The sequence below is a fragment of the Macaca nemestrina genome, chromosome 1, assembly GCF_043159975.1.
Source record: "Macaca nemestrina isolate mMacNem1 chromosome 1, mMacNem.hap1, whole genome shotgun sequence".
In the NCBI taxonomy this organism is placed as follows: Eukaryota; Metazoa; Chordata; class Mammalia; order Primates; family Cercopithecidae; genus Macaca; species Macaca nemestrina.
The window spans coordinates 183,128,926-183,151,107 of NC_092125.1; the positions used below are offsets into that span (position 1 = coordinate 183,128,926).

Genomic DNA, 22,182 nt, shown 5'->3' on the forward strand with positions numbered 1-22,182 from the left:
AAGTACTAGTAAATCTATTAAACTACAAAGCAAAACTTACTTTGTATTTTGTCTCCTTTTAGATTTCTGACTATGTGCAATAGACACTTTGGCAGTGTTGTGGCACAAACCATTCGAACTCAAAAAACAGATCAGTTTCCGCTTTTCCTGATTATTATGGGAAAGCGATCATCTAATGAAGTGTTGAATGTGATACAAGGTAAAGTACATGTCACAAGGAGAGTAAAGCCTTCTTGGTATGTGATAACTTTATAGTTTTTCCACCAAAGCTGACAATATTTCTATTAGTAAATTTGCATTTGAAAATATAGAACATCCTGAAAAATGTCTTCAAAAAGTATAGGTGCTATAAAAAATAATATGCTGCATGAAAATCTAACAGAAACATCTTAATAAAATTGCGCAACCCTTGGGACACAGGATGTTCAAGTTAAATGTTCAGAATTGCTAAATTCTATAATCTAGCAATTAGGACATAATCAGTTGTAAAGTACTTAATTTCTATTTATATTGATTTATTGTTATAATGTTGATTAATTGAAAGAAGTACTTATCTTTAGCTATCTAGAAAATCCAGTCACTGTATATTGAAGATTGAATTTTTCACAATGACAATTGTTTCTTCTTATTTGTATGACTCCAAGCAACCCTGAAGCAGGAAACTGTCAGATGCCTGTGAATTTAACCACAGTGCACATTCTTTTACCAAAAAAGAAGTGAATGGTTTTGTTTTGTTTACTGTTACTAATGCACTCCAGGGGTTGGTGTAAAATATTACCTTGTTCATTACAAAGCTTAGGTTGAACAGTATATCTTCTCTATGCCACTGGGGAAAAGGTTTTTCAAGTGCCTCAAGCTAAAACTGTATCTGGGGTACTGATTTCTGCCTCCATTTAAGTCTGGTTGGGAGGAGGGGATAAGTGTAAATTGCAGTGCCTTTAAAACCCAAATAAAACCAGACCTCTAGCATTTTATGTTTTCTCTATAACTAGAGCATTCAATTTCATAAACAGTGTTTAAAAAGACCTCCAGGGGAACTGATTTGCATAGGGTAAATGGATAATGAAGATAACACTTCATTCCTGCTTTCCCTGTCAGAGGCAACATTGCAAGAACTAGTGGTTCTCAGGGTGTGGTTTGTAGACTTCAGACTAGACCCTTTTAGGGTATCTGTAAGGTCAAAATTATTTTCCTAACTGTAATAAGACTTTTTTTTTTTTTTTTTTTTTTTTTGCCTTTTTTACTGTGTTGACATTTGCACTAGTGGCTCCAAAGGAATGGTTTATAAAAACTCTTGGCACCTTAGCACGAATCAAAGCCGTAACACAAAACTGTACTAGTAGTCATATTCTTAATTGCCATGTATTTAGTTAAAAAAAAAAAAGAAAAAGCCTTAAAAATGTCCTTGATGAAGCAGTAAAAATTATTACTTTTATTAAATTTTAACCCTTTTAATAGTTTGTGTGGCACCATGGGAGGTATGGGTAAAGCACTTCTGCTGCATACTAAAGTATACTGGTGGTCTCGAAGAAAAGCACTGGTGTGGTTGCTTACACTGAACTACTTGATTTATTTCTTATAGAAATTATTTTTACTTGAAAATATTACTGACAGGCAAACTATGCATATGTAGCCTGGGTAGTTGCCAGACGTTTTTTGTGATTTTTTTTTTTTAATATTCTATAATGAAGTGTGTCAGCATTCAGCAGAGAAATACATAACTCAGTGAACCAATGTTTTACAAATGATCAGTGCATATTATAAAATCATACACAGATAAAAGATCCTTTCAAAGGGCAATGGATTTTAATGTAACGGAGTACACAGATTTCATTGATAGGGTTTCAAATTCCATGTGCATCTAATTTGAAGAAAACTTACACTTGTCAGTTTAAGTGTAGTGTCAAAGAATATCCACACTTATCTATGAAAATACTTCTCCCTTTTCCAACTACATATCTTTGTGCGACCCGATTCTCTTTGTAAATTTCAATCAGTACAAGATATTGTAACTGGTTAGTGTAGATGTCCAAGAATACAGAATACGGTTGTTTTCTATTAGGCACACACATTACAGAGATTTGCAAAAATGTTACAGTGCTGCTCTTCTCACTAACCTTTTTCTGTTGGAAAATAGTCATGTTTCATAAAAATGTAATGTTTATATTAACATGCAATGGGTTTATTATTGTTAGTTTTAAATGGATTTATGAATTTATTTTAAATATTTCTATTTTAATTTCTAACACAGTAAATGTTAATAGCCATAATCCATATAAACAAAAGTTCTTTGGGTATCTCAGTAATTTTTAACAGTGTAAAGGGGTCCTGAGACCAAAAAGTTTGAGAACTGCTGCAATCAACTATAAAGAGTAAGTTTGCCCTGAACTGCATTAACTAGTACACTTTTTCTCTGTCTTTGATCAATAAGGGCTTAAGTATGAAGTACCTACAAGTTCAGTTTGGCCGTGGATCCTTCCAGTTAGGGCTAAAACATAGCTTACAAGTAGTGACTTAAGCCTAAAAATTAATGGCCAGTATGTAGTCAACCTATACAACTGTAGTATTTTCCCACTGATGATTCCAGTATACTCCATATAGTACCCATTTCCCATGCTCTGAGTCTTAGCCACTACAGTTTTTAAATAAAACATAGAAACCCAGAGACTTGTCCAATAATAAAATCTACATTGGCTAGGTGTGGTGGCACATACCTATAATCCCAGCTACTTGGGAGGCTGAGGTGGGAGGATCACTTGAGACCTGGGCAACAAAGGAGACCCTGTCTCAAAAGAATAAAATATCTATATTGAAGGTGCTCCTAAACTTCTTTTGTCATGTGTCATATCTATTAATATTAACTACCAAGGATTTGTGTATACTTTACATTATGTCCACTCCTTCTAAGAACATTACATAGTGTTATCTCCGTTTTGAGAAAAGGAAATTTATCCTTAGAGAGCTACAGTCCATTTATTCATTTGTTCATTTATTTGTTTACTGAATAAATATTCATCAAAGCCTTTGTCATGTGCCAGACAATTTCCAGGTACTAGATTATATAGCTTATAAGTAATGGAATTAGAGTTAGAACTCTAACTATAAAACCAGTTCTGTTTTCTTAGTGCCAAGATAACGTTTGTCCTGTAGCTCATTTACTGAGTGAGTAGTACTGATGTGAACAAATTAGATCATTTCTTTTGCCAAGGACCATAGATGTTCCCTTAACCCATACTGCCAATGGTCATAAGGATAATTAGGGAAAGCACCATTGAAAGATCATGCCTTCTGGAAAAATGCCAGCAAGAATGCTTGGTGTTTATTGTCCTGTTGGTGGCCATTTCGTTAATGGGGAAGAAGATCCCTTCTCAAGCCATGGAGAAAACCTAACTCTTTCTGCCTGTAGGTTTGAGAGAAGAGAATTGTCATATCTTTATATATCCTCATGACTTTTTCTCTTGTAGGTACATCCCAAGCAAATAACAATGACTTAAATGTGTTCAGGAAATGGCATGTATGTGCCATATGTTTGTTATGGACTTGGTCAGGGAATAAAATGACATTAAGGAAAATCAAACATTTAAAATATCTTCTTTATAAAGATCATAAGAGTCATTTAAAAGCAGCTGAAAGGGAGAAATATCAATTGGGCAAAAAAAGAAATCATTTTTTTCAGAAATTGAGTTACTGTTTGTTTCACCAGAGGATTTTTGGTGATAGAAGATAATTCTAAATAAGGTAATAGACTGAGGTGGGTGGCAAAGAGGCCAGGCTTCGAGTCAGCCTCTTCTGGTTTCAGATTCTGACCTCACCACTTAACCAGCTTGACCTTAGTCAGACAAGTTTTTTTGAGCTCTCTGTGACTCATTTTTCTTCTCTTTAAAACTAAGTCATAATCCTTCGTAGAATTGTTGTACAGATTAAATGAGATAGTATAGAAGTGCGTAGCCTAATCAGTGATATGTAAACAACTAGTAGTTGTTGCTAGTGTTATTAACTAGATATGTTTTCATAATTTGACAGAACTTTTGAACTTCATGATTTGGACATTCATCTATATAGTGCTAAAAGTCCTTCTTATTAAGAAACTGCTCCCTCAAATATAACTGTTCTGAAATTTCAACTGCCAGTATACTACTCTTTCTTATTAAACATATGAAACATTTCAATAAAACCACAAAAGTATTTTAACTGTAATTTTTTTAGACTGGTTTTCCTTTCTGGTTAATTCTAGAATAACTTTCCAGTTTCTAATACTTTAATAATTTGAAGTTATATATAAAAAGCTTATATAAAGTTTGGCAATCTCTATATGTTTTTAGGGAACACAACAGTAGATGAGTTAATGATGAGACTCATGGCTGCAATGGAGATCTTCACAGCCCAACAACAGGAAGATATAAAGGACGAGGTAAGGTTAAGCAGATCTTTAATAGGATTTTGATGAGGTAATTTGTCAAATGATGGTACATGCCTGTGATATGATCGATAAATAAAGATGATGAAGATGCATTTCCAAATTTACCAAGGGTTTTTATGCTATGAAGTTTACCTTTCAGTCCATTCTTTTTATGACCCCAAGACCCAATGATTTGTTTTAGTTTATGGACTATTTACACTTTGCTAGATTTGGGGTGGTTACAGGAAGTCGATTTCCAAGAAATTAGTTCAGAAGCATTTTTATAGAAGAAACTATAGTCCAGGAAATGATGTCTACTATATGGATTTTATCACTCACTTTTATGGTCCTCTTACTCTTTTTAAATATTGAGATTAATTAGCAATAAACACATTTTATATTTGAATATATGTTTGAAGTACCTTGAGAATTAGCAAAAGATCTCTAGCATTCTGAATTTATCAACTTCCTAAACATATTCAGGTGTTTTCTCAACCTCCTAAACATAGTCAGGTGTTATAGATAACATGAACATAGAACCTCAAATAAAACAATAATAAAAGCATTATTGATAACAATAGTGTTCAATACTTACCTAGTATTTATCATGTGCTAGGCACTGTGCTAAGCACTAATCATCTCGTATGATCCTCAGAATAACCCATGAAGTTGTGATCAGTCAGTGTTCTGGCAGTAAATAGACACTTTTAAGCTAGGTTATTTAAGAAGAGTTTAATAAAGTGACCATTTTTAAAGATGTGGGCAGGGTTTTCAAAAATCAACAGAAGAAGCTGGGCATGGGGTCTCACACCTGTAATCCCAGCACTTTGGGAGGCTGAGGTAGATCGATCACTGAGTTCAAGAGTTCAAGACTAGCTTGGCCAACATGGTGAAACCCTGTCTCTACTAAAAATACAAAAATTAGCTGGGCATGGTGGTGTGTGCCTGTAATCCCAGCTACTTGGGAGGCTGAGGCAGGATAATCTCTTGAACCTGGGAGGTGGAGGTTGCAGTGAGCCAAGATCATGCCACTGCAGTCCAGCCTGGGCAACAGAGCGAGAATCTGTCTCAAAAAAATAATCAACAGAAGATAATACAGACCCAAGGCTAAAGGGAACCATTATCATCTCTAGGCCTGAAAGCCTAGGAGAGAGTGCTATATGGAGAGGACTGCTTCTGACAGAGGGATATAGCCAACCTTGGTGGCCCAGTAGGGAGGAAACTAGGGAATAGCTTCACCTTCCTTCTCTGATCTTTTGCTAGTATCTCCTATTAATTTAGCATAATCAGAAGCTGGAAGGTAGGAGAACCTCCATGGGCAAAAAGCTGTGTAGAGAACATGGATCCTGAGGGGGTAAATGGCAGATAATGTAGCACAGATTGGTATGACTATCTGTACTTTTCAGATGAGAACACTGAGAGTCAAAGTTAAGTAAATTTGCCCAAGGCCATATAGCTGGTAGGAGCTATAAGTAATTATCTCAAGAAGTCATTATTGCTTGGTTCATTCAAGAAATTTCTGGATTTAGAAAACAGCCTTAAAATAAAATATGAAACAAATATTAGCATTTGTTAATCTGAGATGTTATGTTCACAGATATTTGTAAGATTATCATTTTTAATATATATGTTTTAAATTTCTTTTTAAAAGATTTCCCTAGAACAAGTAAGGGAGAGTTTTATTTCTGAACAAAGATGAAAAGTTTCTAAGGATAGTTTTAATAGACTATCCTTTAGTTATTGCAAATGTGAAACATATAGACAGTTTTAATATAACCCTGAACTATTGTATTTTACTCATTTATCCCTGTATTACATTAAACTGTGAGTTTGTTAAGAGCAAGAGTCATATCATATTCATGCTTGTAAGTCTGTCCCCTAACAGTGTACCTAGGACAAAGTCAGCACTCAGTAAATGTTTGTTAAGTGATTGAATAAATGAACATCTGAATTTACATAAAATAAAGTAACTTGGAAGAAAAAAACAATATTTGATTACAATGATATAAAACCTGGCCAGGGCTGGGGGGTGGCTCACACTGGTAATCCCAACACTTTGGGAGGCCAAGGTGGGTGGATCACTTGAGCTGAGGAGTTAAGAGACCAGCCTCGGCAACATGGTGAAACCCCATCTCTACAAAAAATACAAAAATTAGCCAGGGGTGGTGTTGCATGCCTGTAGTCCCAGCTACTTGGAAAGCTGAGACTACAGTGAACCATGTTCATGCCATTGTATCCCAGCCTAGGCAACAATGTGGGACCCTATAGCAAGTGTAGCCTGGCACAGTGACTCACCCCTGTAATCCCAGAAGTTTGAGAGGCCAAGACAGGAGGATGGCTTAAGGCCAGGAGTTTGAGATCATCCTGGGCAACATAGCAAGGCCCCATCTCTACAAAAAAAATCGTAAAAACAATAGCTGGGCATGGTGGTACATGCCTGTAGTCCTGGCTACTCAGGAGGCTCAGGTGGGAGAATCACTTGAGCCCATGAGTTGAAGGCTGCAGTGAGCTATGCTTACACCACTATAATCCAGTCTGGGTGACAGAAACCCTGTCTCTTAAAAACAAACAAACCGAAAAGATAAATTTTTAAATATTTTTAAAAAATGAAACCCAATATATCCACATTAACAAATATGAAAATTTAGAACACTGTAACTAGTTTATAGATTTTTTTTTTTTTTTTTTTTTGGAGACAGCATCTCGCTCTGTCGCCCAGGCTGGAGTGCAGTGGCCGGATCTCAGCTCACTGCAAGCTCTGCCTCCCAGGTTTATGCCATTCTCCTGCCTCAGCCTCCCGAGTAGCTGGGACTACAGGCGCCCGCCACCTCGCCCGGCTAGTTTTTTTGTATTTTTTAGTAGAGACGGGGTTTCACCGTGTTTGCCAGGATGGTCTCGATCTCCTGACCTTGTGATCCGCCCGTCTCAGCCTCCCAAAGTGCTAGGATTACAGGCGTGAGCCACTGCACCTGGCCAGTTTATAGATTTTTAATGCTCACTAGGTATCTTCTATTGCTATAAAAATATTGTTTATACTTTTTCTTAATAATCAGTGTTTCATTTACTCTGAAGGAAAGGCATTCAGATATATGGTAGAAAGATGTTTATCTGTTACTCTATAAATTGACAGTGACATTTTGAAATAATGAAGTACTGTACTTAGTTAGGAATTTGTAATAATAGGTGTTTTACCTTTCAAGATTACATTTATCCTGGAACAGAGGCATTGATTGACAATAATTCACTAAAAACATTCTTCAGCCATTTAAATCTTGAGTCTCATTAGTACCAGATTTACAGATTATGCTGTATAAGAATATGAATACACAATATTTGCATACATATTCCCAGTTCATTTTTTCATCTTAATTTGTGTTCCCCATAATGTACTGGTAAAGAAATTGACTTTAAGTCCTTTAATACTGAGCACAAAATTTAATATGAGGGTTACAGGAAAAATCCAGCGCTCCATATAATTGAAATTTTTATTGAAATTTAATTGCAAGAGGTAAGGATTTCTCTTTGTTTTTAGAATGTCTTCATGAAAGTTATAGCTCAAGTTATAATAGAGTTCCTAAGAAAAACATTTCTAACTTTAAAGACTTCTCTTGTACTATACATAGACCTTAATGATTTGGTATCTGCTGAATATGTGACAAGGAGCACTGTCCCTTGTAATTGTGAATTTGCCTTTATTTAAAAAAAATTACAAATAAGACTTTACTTAAGTTTGAAATTAAAAACAGAGAATAGGTTTGGAGGCTGGCTTCCTAGGCCTGAATTTATTTAAATTTAACTTTAAATTATATTCATCACTTTGATGATTCCATACTTCAACCGGAGATTCCTGTGTTTAAAACTTTTGTTAAATAAACCCAAACCTGAACCGTATTTATACACTGAATCACTCTTCAGTGGCCCAGAAAGGACTAACCTTTATATCACTGATTGCTCTATTTTTAACTAGGGTATATACATTATATGGATCTCTGTTTTTGACGGAACCGCCTATAGCTTTCTCTCTTAGACATTTTCATTAATCATGTTAGTTCGGTTTTGTAAAGGTTTACAAAGTACCTACCAAGTACATGTCACTGGACTAGGTCCTTGGGACAAAGAAATCTTTTGCTTTAATGAGAGACTATTGGCAAAGTGTGGATGAGGAGGAAAACAAGTATTACTACATTACAGTAGCCACATTTTAGAATCTATTTTTGCCTAAAGCCTGATTCCAAATAATAGATGCTCTTTAACATGTAAATGGGTTGATTTTTTTTATATGCACTATTTTTTAAGCTACCTAGAAACCTCTGATAACCAAGAGTTTGTGATACTTAGTTTGTGATCTATTTATTGTTTCATTTGTTTATTCATTCAACACAAATTTGTTTATAATCCTCTATCCTGCTTGCAAGGATTACTCTCTTCCAGGCTTACCTCTGTGATTAACTTGTATCTGAACAATAGCTCGGTAATTACCACAATGCAGATGTTGGAGATCAGGGCAGATTTCAAGGGCAGTTACATCATTCTCATCTCTAGGAATTCTAAGAATACATTAGTGGAACATGGACAAAATATGCTAGAGGGGCATAGTAGGCTTATTTTAAAGGGTTCTAATTTAGGATTTAAAAACTGCATTGCCACACTGTAGGGAAGATACGTTTATTACCTAACAGCAGCCTTTTTGTTGCCAAAGGAAATTGTTGGCTTTGTTGTCTGCTACATGGAAAGTGTAACTTTTTTCCCCTAAGCTTCGTCTTAGTCTGTTTTCAGCAGTGCATTCCTTTTCCTTTCCTCTGTTTAAAATCTCACCACCATCATACCCATTCTGTTTGCAAAGCTAACAATGACAAACAGAATACTGATTCTGGCTTCTGTTGTAGTTTGTTGTTGTTGTTGTTGTTGTTTTTGTTTTTTATTTTTCATTTTTTGGGTACACAGTAGGTGTAGGTATTTATAGAGCACATGAGATGCTTTGATACAGGCATTCAATGTGAAATAAACACATCATGGAGAATGGGGTATCCATCTCCTCAAGCATTTATTCTTTGAGTTACGAACAATCCAGTTACATTCTTTAAGTTATTTTAAAATATACAATTAAGTTATCATTGACCGCAGTCATCATCCTGTTGTGCTATCAAATAGTAGGCTTTATTCATTCTTTCTATTTTTTTTGCACCCGTTAAACATCCCCACCTCCCCGCACCACCCTTCCCAACCTCTGATAACCATCCTTCTACTCTCTATGACCATGAGTTATTGCTGTTTTCTATAAAGCAGGAATAAATCGTCTCAAGGCACAGAGAACAAAAACAATCTCTTGGTACAAAAATTAAAGCAAAACTTACTAAACAGACCTTTAAAAGGAGATTTTACTCTTATTCTTTAAAAAATACACACACACACTCATACGTATATACATATATACACACACACACACACACCACTTCTTAAAGCTAGCAAAACTACTCACTGGTCAATAGTTCTGTTAAGAGAGTTTTCTGTGAGATAGCTGTATATAAATTTATATGTGAGATTAAAAACCCAAAAATATGATATTTTTAAACATTAGAATTCCACTGAAAATGCTAAAGTTATAAAAGTTCTAATATTTAAAAGTAACTTCAAGGAGAAAGCGCTGTGTTAATTGTTGATGAGTAGGTTACTAAATGGTTAGCCAACCACACCATAGGTGCCTTTCTGTAGGTAGCTACATTCTGCTTAGAAAAATAGTTATTTATCCAGTGATTTTTCTCCTTTCTTAGGCCCAAATCACAGAAAATTAATTTCTCTCCCTTTGATTTATATATTCATTTCGTAAATATTTATTGAGCTTCTACTGTATAGCAGACACTGTGTGAGGCCTAAGAACACAGCTGTGAGCAAGATAAACAAGGTCCTTAGGCTTACAACCCAGAAATTCCAATAAAGTCTATCAACTAATCAGGTGGATGAAGCCCAGGGAGCACCTAGCCAGGGTGAGCCAGACATGTTCTCAAGCTTCAAGGCAGGTAGAACAGGTAAGAATATAGATAATAACAGCTACTCTTTGAGTTCCTGCTACATGCTAGGTTCTGGTTTCTGGGGCAATGTTTCTCAGTGTGATTCCTGAACTACTGGAGTACCTATCTACTAAGATTCCCAAGCAGTTAGGTATGAATAAGCAACAGGTTCATTTTGTTCACATTTATTTCACATTTTGAAATGTAAGATTTACATTCTTCAGATCCCATTTAATTTATCATATAAAATGTTATTCTATAAACATTTATATGATAAGAATTATCATATAAAATAGACTTCTTACATTTTATCATATAAAATGTAAGAATTACATTCTTCAGATCCCGTTTAATTTATCATATCTGTTACAATTTATTAGACTGTTAATAGATAATAAGAATTGATTGCATTGATTGTTTTGTCTTGGCAAGCATTCATTTAACAGAGGTGTTTGATTCTGACATCTGAACTTCATGTCATTCATATGTTATTGTTATATTTACATTCATTTTTCCTTGCTTAAGTTAATTATATTCTTAGCTTCCCAAAATGGATCATGTCTCAACAATGGTTCATTGAAGCATAAAATTAATGATGAATATAATATAATAATTACTGCAAACCAGTACAAACTAGTGTAGTTCAAACTACATTTAACCCTTAAACAACATGGAGCTTAGGGTGTCGACTCTTGACACAGTCAAATGCAAGTATAACTTTTGACTCCCCCAAAACTTAACTACTAATAGCCTACTGATAACCAGAAATCTTACCAATAACATAATCGATTAACACATATTTTGTATGTTACTTGTATTATATAGTGCATTAACAAAATGAACTAGAAATAAAATGTTATTAAGAAAATCCTAAGGAAGAAGAAATGTATTGCCTCTTCAGTAAGTGGAAGCAGATTATCATGAAGGTCTTTGTTCTTGTCACCTTCACATAGAGCAGGCTGAGGAGAGGGGTGGAGGAGAGGTTGGTCTTGCTGTCTTAGAGGAAGCAGAACCAAAAGAGGTGGAGGAGGTGAAAGAGGCAAAAGAGGCAGACATACTCAGTATAACTTCTACTGAAAAAACTCTCCACATAAGTGGACTCACACCATTCAGACCCATGTTGTTTAAGGGTCAACTGTAGTTCAACATTAGTATAGACGTAATTCAAAGAACTCCAGTACCAGTATAGAAGATGCCAAGGCAGCTGAATCTGAGTGTGATTATTCTTATACTAGTTTCCATAAAAGAATTTGATTAAGAAGTGAATATATAAAAATTGATCATATAAGAGAAGAAATCCATTTACCCCTACTGTCAGTGTTTCTCTCTTAGAACATTTTTTGATAAAAGCATGAGCCCTTCAAAGTTTTTGCTTCATTATTAAATAAAGCCTAATGATCTACCTCTCTGTTAAATCAATAGAATTTTTTCAGAACAGAAGAAAAATAATACCACTAAATTAAGAAATCTATTGCTAAAAGCAGAGAAGATGCAAAATGCCAAAGGAGAAATTGTTTACAAGTACAGTCGAGGTAAAAATGGATGCAAATCCTACTATTGCTGAGAAACTTGTAAAGCTAGCTGCAAAATTGGCAATTAGAAGCTAATGCTCAAAAGAGACAGCAGGCTGGGTGCAGTGGCTCACGCCTGTAATCCCAGCACTTTAGGAGGCTGAGGTAGGAGGATCAGTTGAGCCTAGGAGTTTGAGACCAGCCTGGGCAATATGTGGAAACCCCATCTCTACAAAAAAGAGGGAAAAAAATTAGCCAAGCATGGTGGTGCATGCCTGTAGTTCCAGCTACTTGGGAGGCTTGAGGTGGGAGAATTGCTTGAGCCCAAGAAGTCAAGGCTGCAGTGAGCTGTGTTTGCACCACTGCGCTCCAGCCTGGGCAACAGTAAGACCCTCTCTCAGAGAGAGAGAGAGAGAGAGAGAGAGAGACAGCAGAATTAGTTCTGGATTAAATACTTCATCAAATGACACTGTCGAATGGCATATGCAATGGTAATGGGGTGGTTGATGGAAGAGTGATAACTATATTCTGGACATTACTAGAGAGAGAGAGAGATTACAGTTGGATGAAACTACTAATGTGTGCAAAGTAAGAATCAGTTCTTGTCATATGTGCTGTATGTATGTTGAAGAAGTGGAAGTAGTCATCACTCTTTATTCTGTTTATCAATGAGAAATATATATTACAAGAGAAGTTTTTCACTGAGTGATTATTTTGCAAGCTGAGTTAAAATTTAAAAGATGAGGCAGAATCAGTACTGTTGACTAAACTACTTCAAAGGACACCATCAAGAAAGTGAAAGTACAACCCACAGATTGGGAGACAATTATTGTAAATCATTTATCTAATAATAAGGGACTTTTATCTGGAATATATAAAGAACTCTAACAACTCAATAACAAAAAGACAAATTATCCCAGCAACAACTGGCAAAGGGTTTGAAAAGACATTTCTCCAAGGATGATATACAAGTGACCAATAGCACATGAAAAGAAGCTCAACATTATTACTCACCAGGCAAATGCAAATCAAAGCCACGGTGAGGTACCACTTCATACCTGCTACAATTAGTAGAATCAAAAAAGTCATCAGGGGCCCGGCACAGTGGCTCACTCCTGTAATCCCAGCACTTTGGTAGGCCAAGGTGGGCAGATCACTTGAGGCTGGGAGTTCAAGACGAGCTTGGCCAACATGGCGAAATCCCATCTCTACTTAAAATATAAAAATCTTTGCTGGGCATGGTGGCATGCACATGTATTCCCAGCTACTCAGGAAGCTGAGGCAGGAGAATCACTTGAACCTGAGAGGCAGATGTTGCAGTGAACTGAGATCATACCACTACACTCCAACTGGGCAACAGAGCAAGACTCTGTCTCAAAAAAAAAAAAGAAAAGTCTTCAGGTAACAACAAATGTTGGCAGGGATGTGGAGAAATCTGAACCCTCATTGGCTGCTAGTGGGAATGTAAAATGGTGCAACAGCTTTGGAAAACAGTCTGGCAGCTCTTCAATGGTTTAAATGTAGTTACTATGTAATCCAGCAATTCCACTCCTAGTTATATACTCAAGAGAAATGAAAATCTGTGTCCATGTAAACATTTGTACATGACTATTTATAGTAGTGTTGTTCATAACAGCCAAAAGGTGGAGGCTGGGCGCAGTGACTCGTGCCTGTAATCCCAGCCCTTTGGGAGGCAAAGGCATGAGGATTGCTTACATCCAGGAGTTTAAGACCAGCCTGGGCCACACAGAAAATCTCCCATCTCTATGAAAATATTTTTAAATTATTTAAAAATAATAAATTTAGTATTATTATTATTTTTAGTAGAGATAGGGTCTTGCTATTTTGTGCAGGCTGGTCTTGAACTCCTGGGTTCGAGAGATCCTCCCACCTCAGCCTTCCACAGTGCTGAGATTACAGTTGTGAGCCACCATGCCCAGCCTAGAAATAATAAATAATTTAAAAATTGTTTTGGCCAGGCACGGTGGCTCATGCCACCATGAGCAGGCCAAGGTAGGCAAATTGCTTGAACCCAGGAGATCAAGACCAGCCTGGGCAACATGGCAAAACCCTATCTCTACAAAAAATGAGATACTAAAGCTAACCTACGGGTCACAACAGGAGTCATTAAACTGGATATAAACAACCTTTGTGAAATACCACAAACAATATCAATTACCTTCTACTGTTTAGAAACTGTCATTAGTATTATTTAAATATTATGTTTCATTTTTATTATCTAAAAGTTTTGATCTTAAAAATTTTCCTAAAATTTGTGGTTTGCATCTGGGTGAGTATCATGTACTCAGTATTAAAGGAATTCATGTCAGTTTCTTTACCAACGAATTATAGGGAGGACAAATTAAGATGAAAGAGTGGGCTGGAAATATGCATGCAGATATTTTGCATTCACATTATTATGCAACATAATCTGTAACTCTGATACTAACAAGACTCAACGCATGCAGAAAAAAAATTGGCCAAAATCCAACACCCTTTCATGATAAAAAAACACACAATAAACTAGGAAAAAAAGAGAACTTCCTCAGCATAATAAAGCCCACATATGAAAAACCCACAGCCAACATCATACTCAATAGTGAACCACTCATAGCTTTTCTTCCAAGATCAGGAAAAAAGCAAGGATTCCAACTTCCCTGCTGCCTTTTAACTGTAACTTCTAGCCAGGGTAGGAAAAAGAAATAAAAGGCATACAGATTGGAAAGAAAAAAGTAAAATAATCTCTATTTGTGGATGGCATAATCTTATATGTAGAAAACCCTAGAGATTCCACACCAAAAAAAAAAAAAACTGAGCTTAAAACAAAGTCAGGAAACTTGCAGGATATGAAGTTAACACGCAAATCTATTGTATCTCTGTACACTAGCTGTAAATAATCTGAAAGATACAAACAAATGGAAAAACATTTCATGGTCAAAGGTAAGAAAAATTAATATTGTTAAAATAGCCATACTGCCCAAAGCAATTTATAGATTCAATGTTATTCCTATTAAACTACCATTGCGATTCTTCACAGAACTAGAAAAGACTTTTAAAATTCATATGGAGGCCAGGCATAGTGGCTCACGCCTTTAATCCCAGCACTTCGGGAGGCCAAGGCAGGCTTATCACCTGAGGCCAGGAGTTTGAGACCAGTCTGACCAACATGGTGAAACCCTGCTTCTATGAAAAATACAAAAATTAGCCAGGCATGGTAGCAGGTGCCTGTAATCCCAGCTACTTGGAAAGCTGAGGTAGAAGAATCACTTGAACCCAAGAAGCAGAGGTTACAGTAAGCTGAGATCTCACCACTACACTCCACCCTGGGCAACAGAGCAAGACTCCATCTCAAAAAAAGAAAAAAAAAAAAATTATATGGGACCAAAAAAAAAGAGCCTGAATAGCCAAAGCAATCCTAAGCAAAAATAGCAAAGATGGAGGGATTATGCTACTCAACTTCAAACTATACTACAGGGCTACAATACCCAAAATAACATGGTACTGGTACAAAAACAGACACAGACCAATGGAACAGAATAGAAAGCTCAGAAATAAGACCGCACACCTACAACTATCTGATGTCTGACAAAGCTGACAAAAACAAGCAATGGGTTAAGGACTCCCTATTCAATAAATGGTGCTGGGATAACTGGCTCACCCTATGCAGAAGGTTGAAACTGGACCCTTTCCTTACACCATATACAAAAATTAACTCGAGATAGATTGAAGACTTAAATGGAAAACCTAAAACTATAAAAACCCTAGAAGACGACCTAGGCAATACCATTCAGGACATAGGGACGGGCAAAGATTTCATGACAAAATGCCAAAAGCAATTGCAACAAAAGCAAAAATTGACAAATGGGATCTAATTAAACTAAATGCCTTCTGCAGAGCAAAACACACATCAGCAGAGTAAACAGACAACCAACAGAATGGGAGAAAATTTTTGCAAACTATGCATCTGACAGAGGTCTAATATCCAGCATTTATACGGAACTTAAATTTACAAATAACAACCCCATTAAAAAGTGGGCAAAGGGCATGAACAGACACTTTTCAAAAGAAGACATACATTGTGGCCAACAATTATATGAATAAAAATCTCAGCATCACTGATCTTTAGAGACATGCATATCAAAACCACAATGAGATACCTTCTCACACCAGTCAGAATGACTATTATTAAAAAGACAAAAAAAAACAAAATAGATGCTAGCGAGGTTGCAGAGAAAAGAGAATGCTTACACACTGTTAGTGGGAGTATAATTTAGTTCAACCATTGTGGAAGACAGTGTGGCAATTCCTCAAAGACACAGGCAGAAATGCCATTCGACTCAGCAACCTCATTACTGGGTATTTACCCAAAGGAATATAAATTGTTCTGTTATAAAGACGCTTGCCTATGTTCATTGCAACACTGTTCACAATAGCAAAGACATGGAATCAACCTAAATGCCCATCAATGGGAGACTGGAAGAAAATGTGGTACATATACACCGTGGAATACTATACATCCATAAAAAAAGAATGAGATAACCCAAAAAATGGAAGAAAATATTTGCAAATCATACATGTAATAAGGGTTTAATATCCAGAATATATTAAATATATTAACTCCTACAACTCAACAACAGAAAATTAATTCAATTAAAAAATGGGCAAAGGACTTGAATAGACATTTCTTCAAAGATACACAAATGACCAACAAGCACATGGAAAGATGCTAAATGTCAGTAGTCATTGGGGAAATACAATATAAGCCACAAATAAGATGCCACTTCATACCTAGAAGGATGGCTATAATTTTTAAAATGGAATATAAGAATTTATGAGGATGTAGACACAAATTTAGAACCCTTGTACATTGCTGACTGGGATGTAAAATGGCAGCTGCTATGGAAAACAGTTTGTTGATTACTCAAAAAGTTAAACATAGAGTAACCATATGAACCAGGAATTCCACTCCTGGCCATATACCCAAAAGAACTGAAAACAGGGACTCAAATAGGTATTTATGCCTGAAAGTTCATTGCATCATTATTCACAATAGCTAAAGAGTGGAAATAATACAAGTATCTGTCAACAGATTAATGGATAAAAATGTGGTGTAGCCATACAGTGGAATATTATTTCGCCTTAATAAAGGATCAAAGTACTGATAAATGCTGCAACATAGATGAATCTTGAAAATATGCTAAGTAAAATAAGCCAGACACAGAAGGACAAATGGGTATGATTCATCAATAGGCAAATTTCTGAAAACAATCGAATAGGCAAATTTATGGGGACAGAAAGTAGATTTGAGTTTGCCAGGAACTGAAGACATAGGGTAAATTGGGAAGTTACTGCTTCTTGGGTACAGAGTTTCTTTTTGAGTAATGAAAATGTTAGGAAATAGATGGTGGTGACAGTTTCATAACATTATGAGTGTACTTAATGCCACTAAATTGTATGTTTATAATAGTATATTGTATGTTATGTATATTTTACAATAATAATAAAGAGCACAAATAATACACATAGTTTTCAATTCTTGAGTGCAGAGAAGTGACAGGTTACTATGGGCTGGAAATTGGAAAAGTTATTATTGATTCTTAGGCTCAGTACTTACTGGGTACTACTGGGAACTGACATAGAGTGGAAAGGATTCAAGCTCTGCCTTTATGAACTTTAATCCTGAGCAGTTTGTTACTCTGTATTAAATTCCAAACTTCTATTTCATAGGGAAGTAAGGAGTCAGGTGAAGTATCTCAAAGAAGGGACTAAGCTTGTGCTGCAAATCGCTAGGGCCAAGCACTTTGTTAGATACTTCCTTTGAATCATCCCTTCTAGTTTTTATGATAATCTTAAGGGATAGTAATTGCCCCCATTTACTGAGGAGAGAGGAAACTGAGGCTTATACAGGTTAAGCAATTTGCCCAAGGTAATAAAACTGTGTAAAGGCCAGAATACACACTTACCTGCTTTTGATACACCATGATCCCTTGTAAAACTGAGGTACGATTATATTAAAGACTTGTGAGATAAACTGGATCAGTGCTCTTTACCAAGATTACGTAGGATCTGAGTGGGATGACCTGAAGGCCAGATCAGACATTCCCATATTCGCAAATATTATATTTATTAGATTAGAATAAGAAAGTTTCTCATATCTGCCTACCTCTACTTTTGTGCATGGAATAATGCTCACTTTTAAAAAGATGTAGCCATACCCTCCTTGTTTACATTTGTTGTTCTTAAAGTGCCTGCTGATAGATCAGTTTATCCATGTCTGACACCTCACAGTAGAAGTTAATAATTGTCATATATGAAACTGATGTAAAGAGATTTGTGACTCAACATTGGCATTACAATTCAGCATACCTGTTCAGAGCCAGCCCTCTACATTTTTCCCTTTTGCCTGAGGTGAAGACTTCTTCATGGATTACAGTAACACTTTTTGACAAGCTTAGACTGGGTGGAGTTGCCATGTAATGACAGAACACAATTGATGATATCTCAGTAATGCATTCTTTTTTGATTTGGGCTGTCACCATTTATTACTGTAAAAGCATTCATTGTTAAATAGCTGGCCCAACCTGTCCACTTTTTGTTTTCAGTAATGGCGAGGGCTCAGAAAGTATGTTTAATTTTCTAGTTATGAAATATTAGCTGGCTTTGGGGATAATATATCTAGTTGTATTTTCTTTTATGTAACATTTAAAAAGTAGCCATCTTAGTATTTTCCAAATAAAAATTAAAACCTTCTAAAGCCTTCTCAAGAGGCTGTTGAGACCTTCCCAATGTCATAAACCTGACAGGCACCTAGAAACATTTTTTCTTCTTATACAGATTCTTTTTAAAAGAATTGGAAGAAACTGTTCTTGTCTTAAATATAACACTAACCTAAATTCCTATCTTTGGAGACAGTCATATCCCTCATGAATTTTTATTTCCCATCGGGCCTTATATGGCCATGTTTGCAAGAATTTGGGAGCTGAAAGTACACTTTCATGTGCATTGTACCTTTACATTGTTTGCTGCCAAACTAAGGGACTACCACTGTTTGTTTCTGGGAACATTAAAAAAATAGTGTGAGTTCTCACCACAAAAAGCAATAAGTATGTGAGGTTATGCATATGTTATTTAGCTCAATATAGCCATTCTACAATGTATATATAGTTCAGAACATCAGATTATACATGATATATACAATTTTTGTAAATTAAAAATTAATATACAAAAAACAGTATGAGTGCCAGTCCTGTTCTTTAAGGAATTTGTCATCTAAAGTTGGAGAGCCAAAGCATATCCTTACAAAAAGTATCCCTAGCAAAGGTTTGTTATATGATCTAGAAGAATTCAGAAAGAACAATCTTTATAGTTAAAAAGGACTTTTCTAAAGAGGTAAGGTTTTTTGGTTTTTTGAGACAGGGTGTCACTCTGTTGCCCATGCTGGAGTGCAGTGACACAATTAGGGCTCACTACAGCCTCGACCTCCCAGGCTCAAGCAATCCTCCTGCCTCCCTCCCAGTCGCTGGGACTACAGGCATGCACCACCATACCCAGCTAATTTTTTGCATTTTTAGTAGAGATGAGGTTTCATCATGTTGCCCAGGCTGGTCTTGAACTCCTGGACTCAAGCGATCCACCTGCCTCAGCCTCCCAAAGTGCTGGGATTACAGGAGTGAGCCACTGTGCACGGCCTAAGAGGTAAGATTTGATCTGGCTCTGGAAAGCACAGTACAGTTTGCATGTGCAGAGGTAAGAGGAGAGATCATTACAAGGTTGGGAAAACATGAGCAAAGGAACAGTGTGTAAAGAAGTTGAAATCATGTTGGTCCAGTTTGCAGAAAGTAGACAATTTGTATAGAAAAAAATATCAGAGAGAAAGATATTCAGTTGCCTTCCGTTAGTATTTTTGACAAGTCACTTTTACCTCTCCAAATTACTTTATCCTGATTTTCATGCCTCTCATGGGGAATACTGAGAATTATCTGGCATTTTTCTTCCAGTTACAGATTTGTCTTGACCCTGGTTATTCTTTCCAATTACCTATTATCCCAGGAAACAGGTACTTGCAATATGGTATGAAAAACAGCAATGGCAATAAGTATGATACAGAAATGACACAAACAATACTTCTTAAGGAGTAAACATTTGAGTCCTAAAGGATCATATGTAGACATTTAGTAAGTAAACTACCATTAATTTGTTTTGACCACTAAATCTACACATTTTCTAGGGACTTGCTATATATCCGCATTGTGCTCAACATCAGGAGATATAAGGATGATGCATTCCTTTAGATGATCAGTGACATGCAAACAAAGGATTGCATGTATTATGACATAAATTCCATGATGGAGATACATGTAGGGTATTAGATCTGCCTAGCAGAGTTAGGCCTCACCAGGGAAAATTTTTTAAGGCTGAGACAAAAAATTAGCAGCATTGTGGCAGGTCAACTTGTGGAAAAGTATCTTCTAGAAGAAAGAAGGGTACTTTTCCAATTGATGGCTAGATTGGAGGAACACACTATCAGCCAATAACACACATCATAATTAAGTGAGGGCTACTTGGTTAGGCAGAAAGATTCTAATTTCAGATTAGATATTTCACTTTAACAATAGCCATACATACCTCTCATTTCCTATTATACTCATCTTTGCAGAGTATTTTTAGCATAAACCACACCAAAACGTGTTAGAGGTTTTTGGTTTTATGCCTGGACATATATAGGCAAAACACCCCTATAAAAAATTATAGCAGACTAGTGAAAACTATTTTCTTTCTTTCTTCTTTCTTTGTTTCTTTCTTTCTTTCTTTCTTTTTTTTTTTTTTTTTTTTCTTTGAGACAGTCTCACTCTATCACCCAGGCTGGAGTGCAATGGTGTGGTTTGGACTGACTGCCACCTCTGCCTCCTGGGTTCAAGCGATTCTCCTGCCTCGGCCCCCTGAGTAGCTGGGATTTCAGGTGCCCACCACTACACGTGGCTGATTTTTGTATTTTTAGTAGAGTCGGGGTTTCACCATGCTGGCCAGGCTGGTCTCGAACACCTGACCTCGTGATTCGCCCACCTTGGCCTCCCAAAGTGCTGGAATTGCAGGCATGAGCCACCACGCCTGGCCGTGAAAACTATTTTAATAGATTTGCTTTTGGAATTCTCAACTGCCCACTGTTGTTTCATTGAAGAAATTCACTGCTAGTATGCTAAGATACACATCACAGCTTTGCACAGCTTTGGGAATTTCAATGGTTGGAGAACAACCAAAACTATTATTCATTGCTGATAAGAATACAAAGTGGTTCAGCCACTCTGATAAACAGTTTCATGACAGTTTCTCAGAAAGTTAAACATACATTTAACTTATGATCCAGCAACCTACTGCTCAGTATTACTGTAGAAAAATGAAAACTTAGATTCACACAAAAACTTGTGCATGAGTGTTTATAGAAGCTGTGTTCATAATTGCCAAAACTAAACCCAAATGTCCTTAAGTATCCTTTATTGACCTTCAGTGGGTAAACAAATAAGCATACTGCTCAGAAATAAAAAGGAGTGAACTTTTGATACATACAGCAGCTTGAATGTATCACAAAGGCATTATGCTTTGTAAAATATATCAGTCTCTCACGCCTGTAATCCCAGCACTTTGGGAGGCCGAGACGGGCGGATCACGAGGTCAGGAGATCGAGACCATCCTGGCTAACACGGTGAAACCCCGTCTCTACTAAAAAATACAAAAAACTAGCCGGGCGAGGTGGCGGGCGCCTATAGTCCCAGCTACTCGGGAGGCTGAGGCAGGAGAATGGCGTGAACCTGGGAGGCGGACTGCACTCCAGCCTGGGTGACAGAGCGAGACTCCGTCTCAAAAAAAAAAAAAAAAAAGTAAAATATATCAGTCTCTAATAGTTACCGTACAGTTCTATTATATGATGTTTTTGAAAAGGCAAAACTGTAGGGACAGAGAACTGGTCAGCGGTTGCTAGAGAGTATTCAGGAAAGTATGTGACTGCAAGGGATACCACAAGGGATATTTTTTGTATGATGAAACTGTTTTGTATCCTGATTGTGGTGGTGGTTACATGAATCTGTACATATGTTAGAATTCATGGAACTGTACATTACAAATAATCCATTTTACTGTATGTTCATTTAAAAATAAAATTAAAAACAAGGAAAAGTGACAGTTTATGGAATGGACTTTAAAATGGGTTTTAACAAACTTTTATTGTTCCTTCCTTTGTTTTAATAACTTTTTGGATGTCTTTGATAAT

General features: G+C 36.3%; 1 protein-coding gene and 1 long non-coding RNA gene across 5 annotated transcripts in view; one reads left to right on the forward strand and one right to left on the reverse strand.

Moving 5' to 3' along the window:
* The window catches only part of LOC105495028 (Fas associated factor 1), a 504,146-nt gene that overhangs the window by 409,699 nt on the left and 72,265 nt on the right, over positions 1-22,182 (forward strand). For all 4 annotated transcript variants that reach the window (XM_071093153.1, XM_071093175.1, XM_071093142.1 and 1 more), the window contains 2 exons: positions 63-199; positions 4,323-4,411. In XM_071093153.1, the coding sequence (XP_070949254.1) occupies positions 63-199; positions 4,323-4,411 (226 nt within the window). The remainder of the gene's footprint in view (positions 1-62; positions 200-4,322; positions 4,412-22,182) is intronic.
* Positions 198-22,182, reverse strand: part of LOC139362347 (uncharacterized) — a 111,178-nt gene continuing 89,193 nt past the window's right edge. Inside the window, exon 5 of the long non-coding RNA XR_011621093.1 lies at positions 198-673. This is a non-coding gene — a long non-coding RNA (uncharacterized lncRNA). The remainder of the gene's footprint in view (positions 674-22,182) is intronic.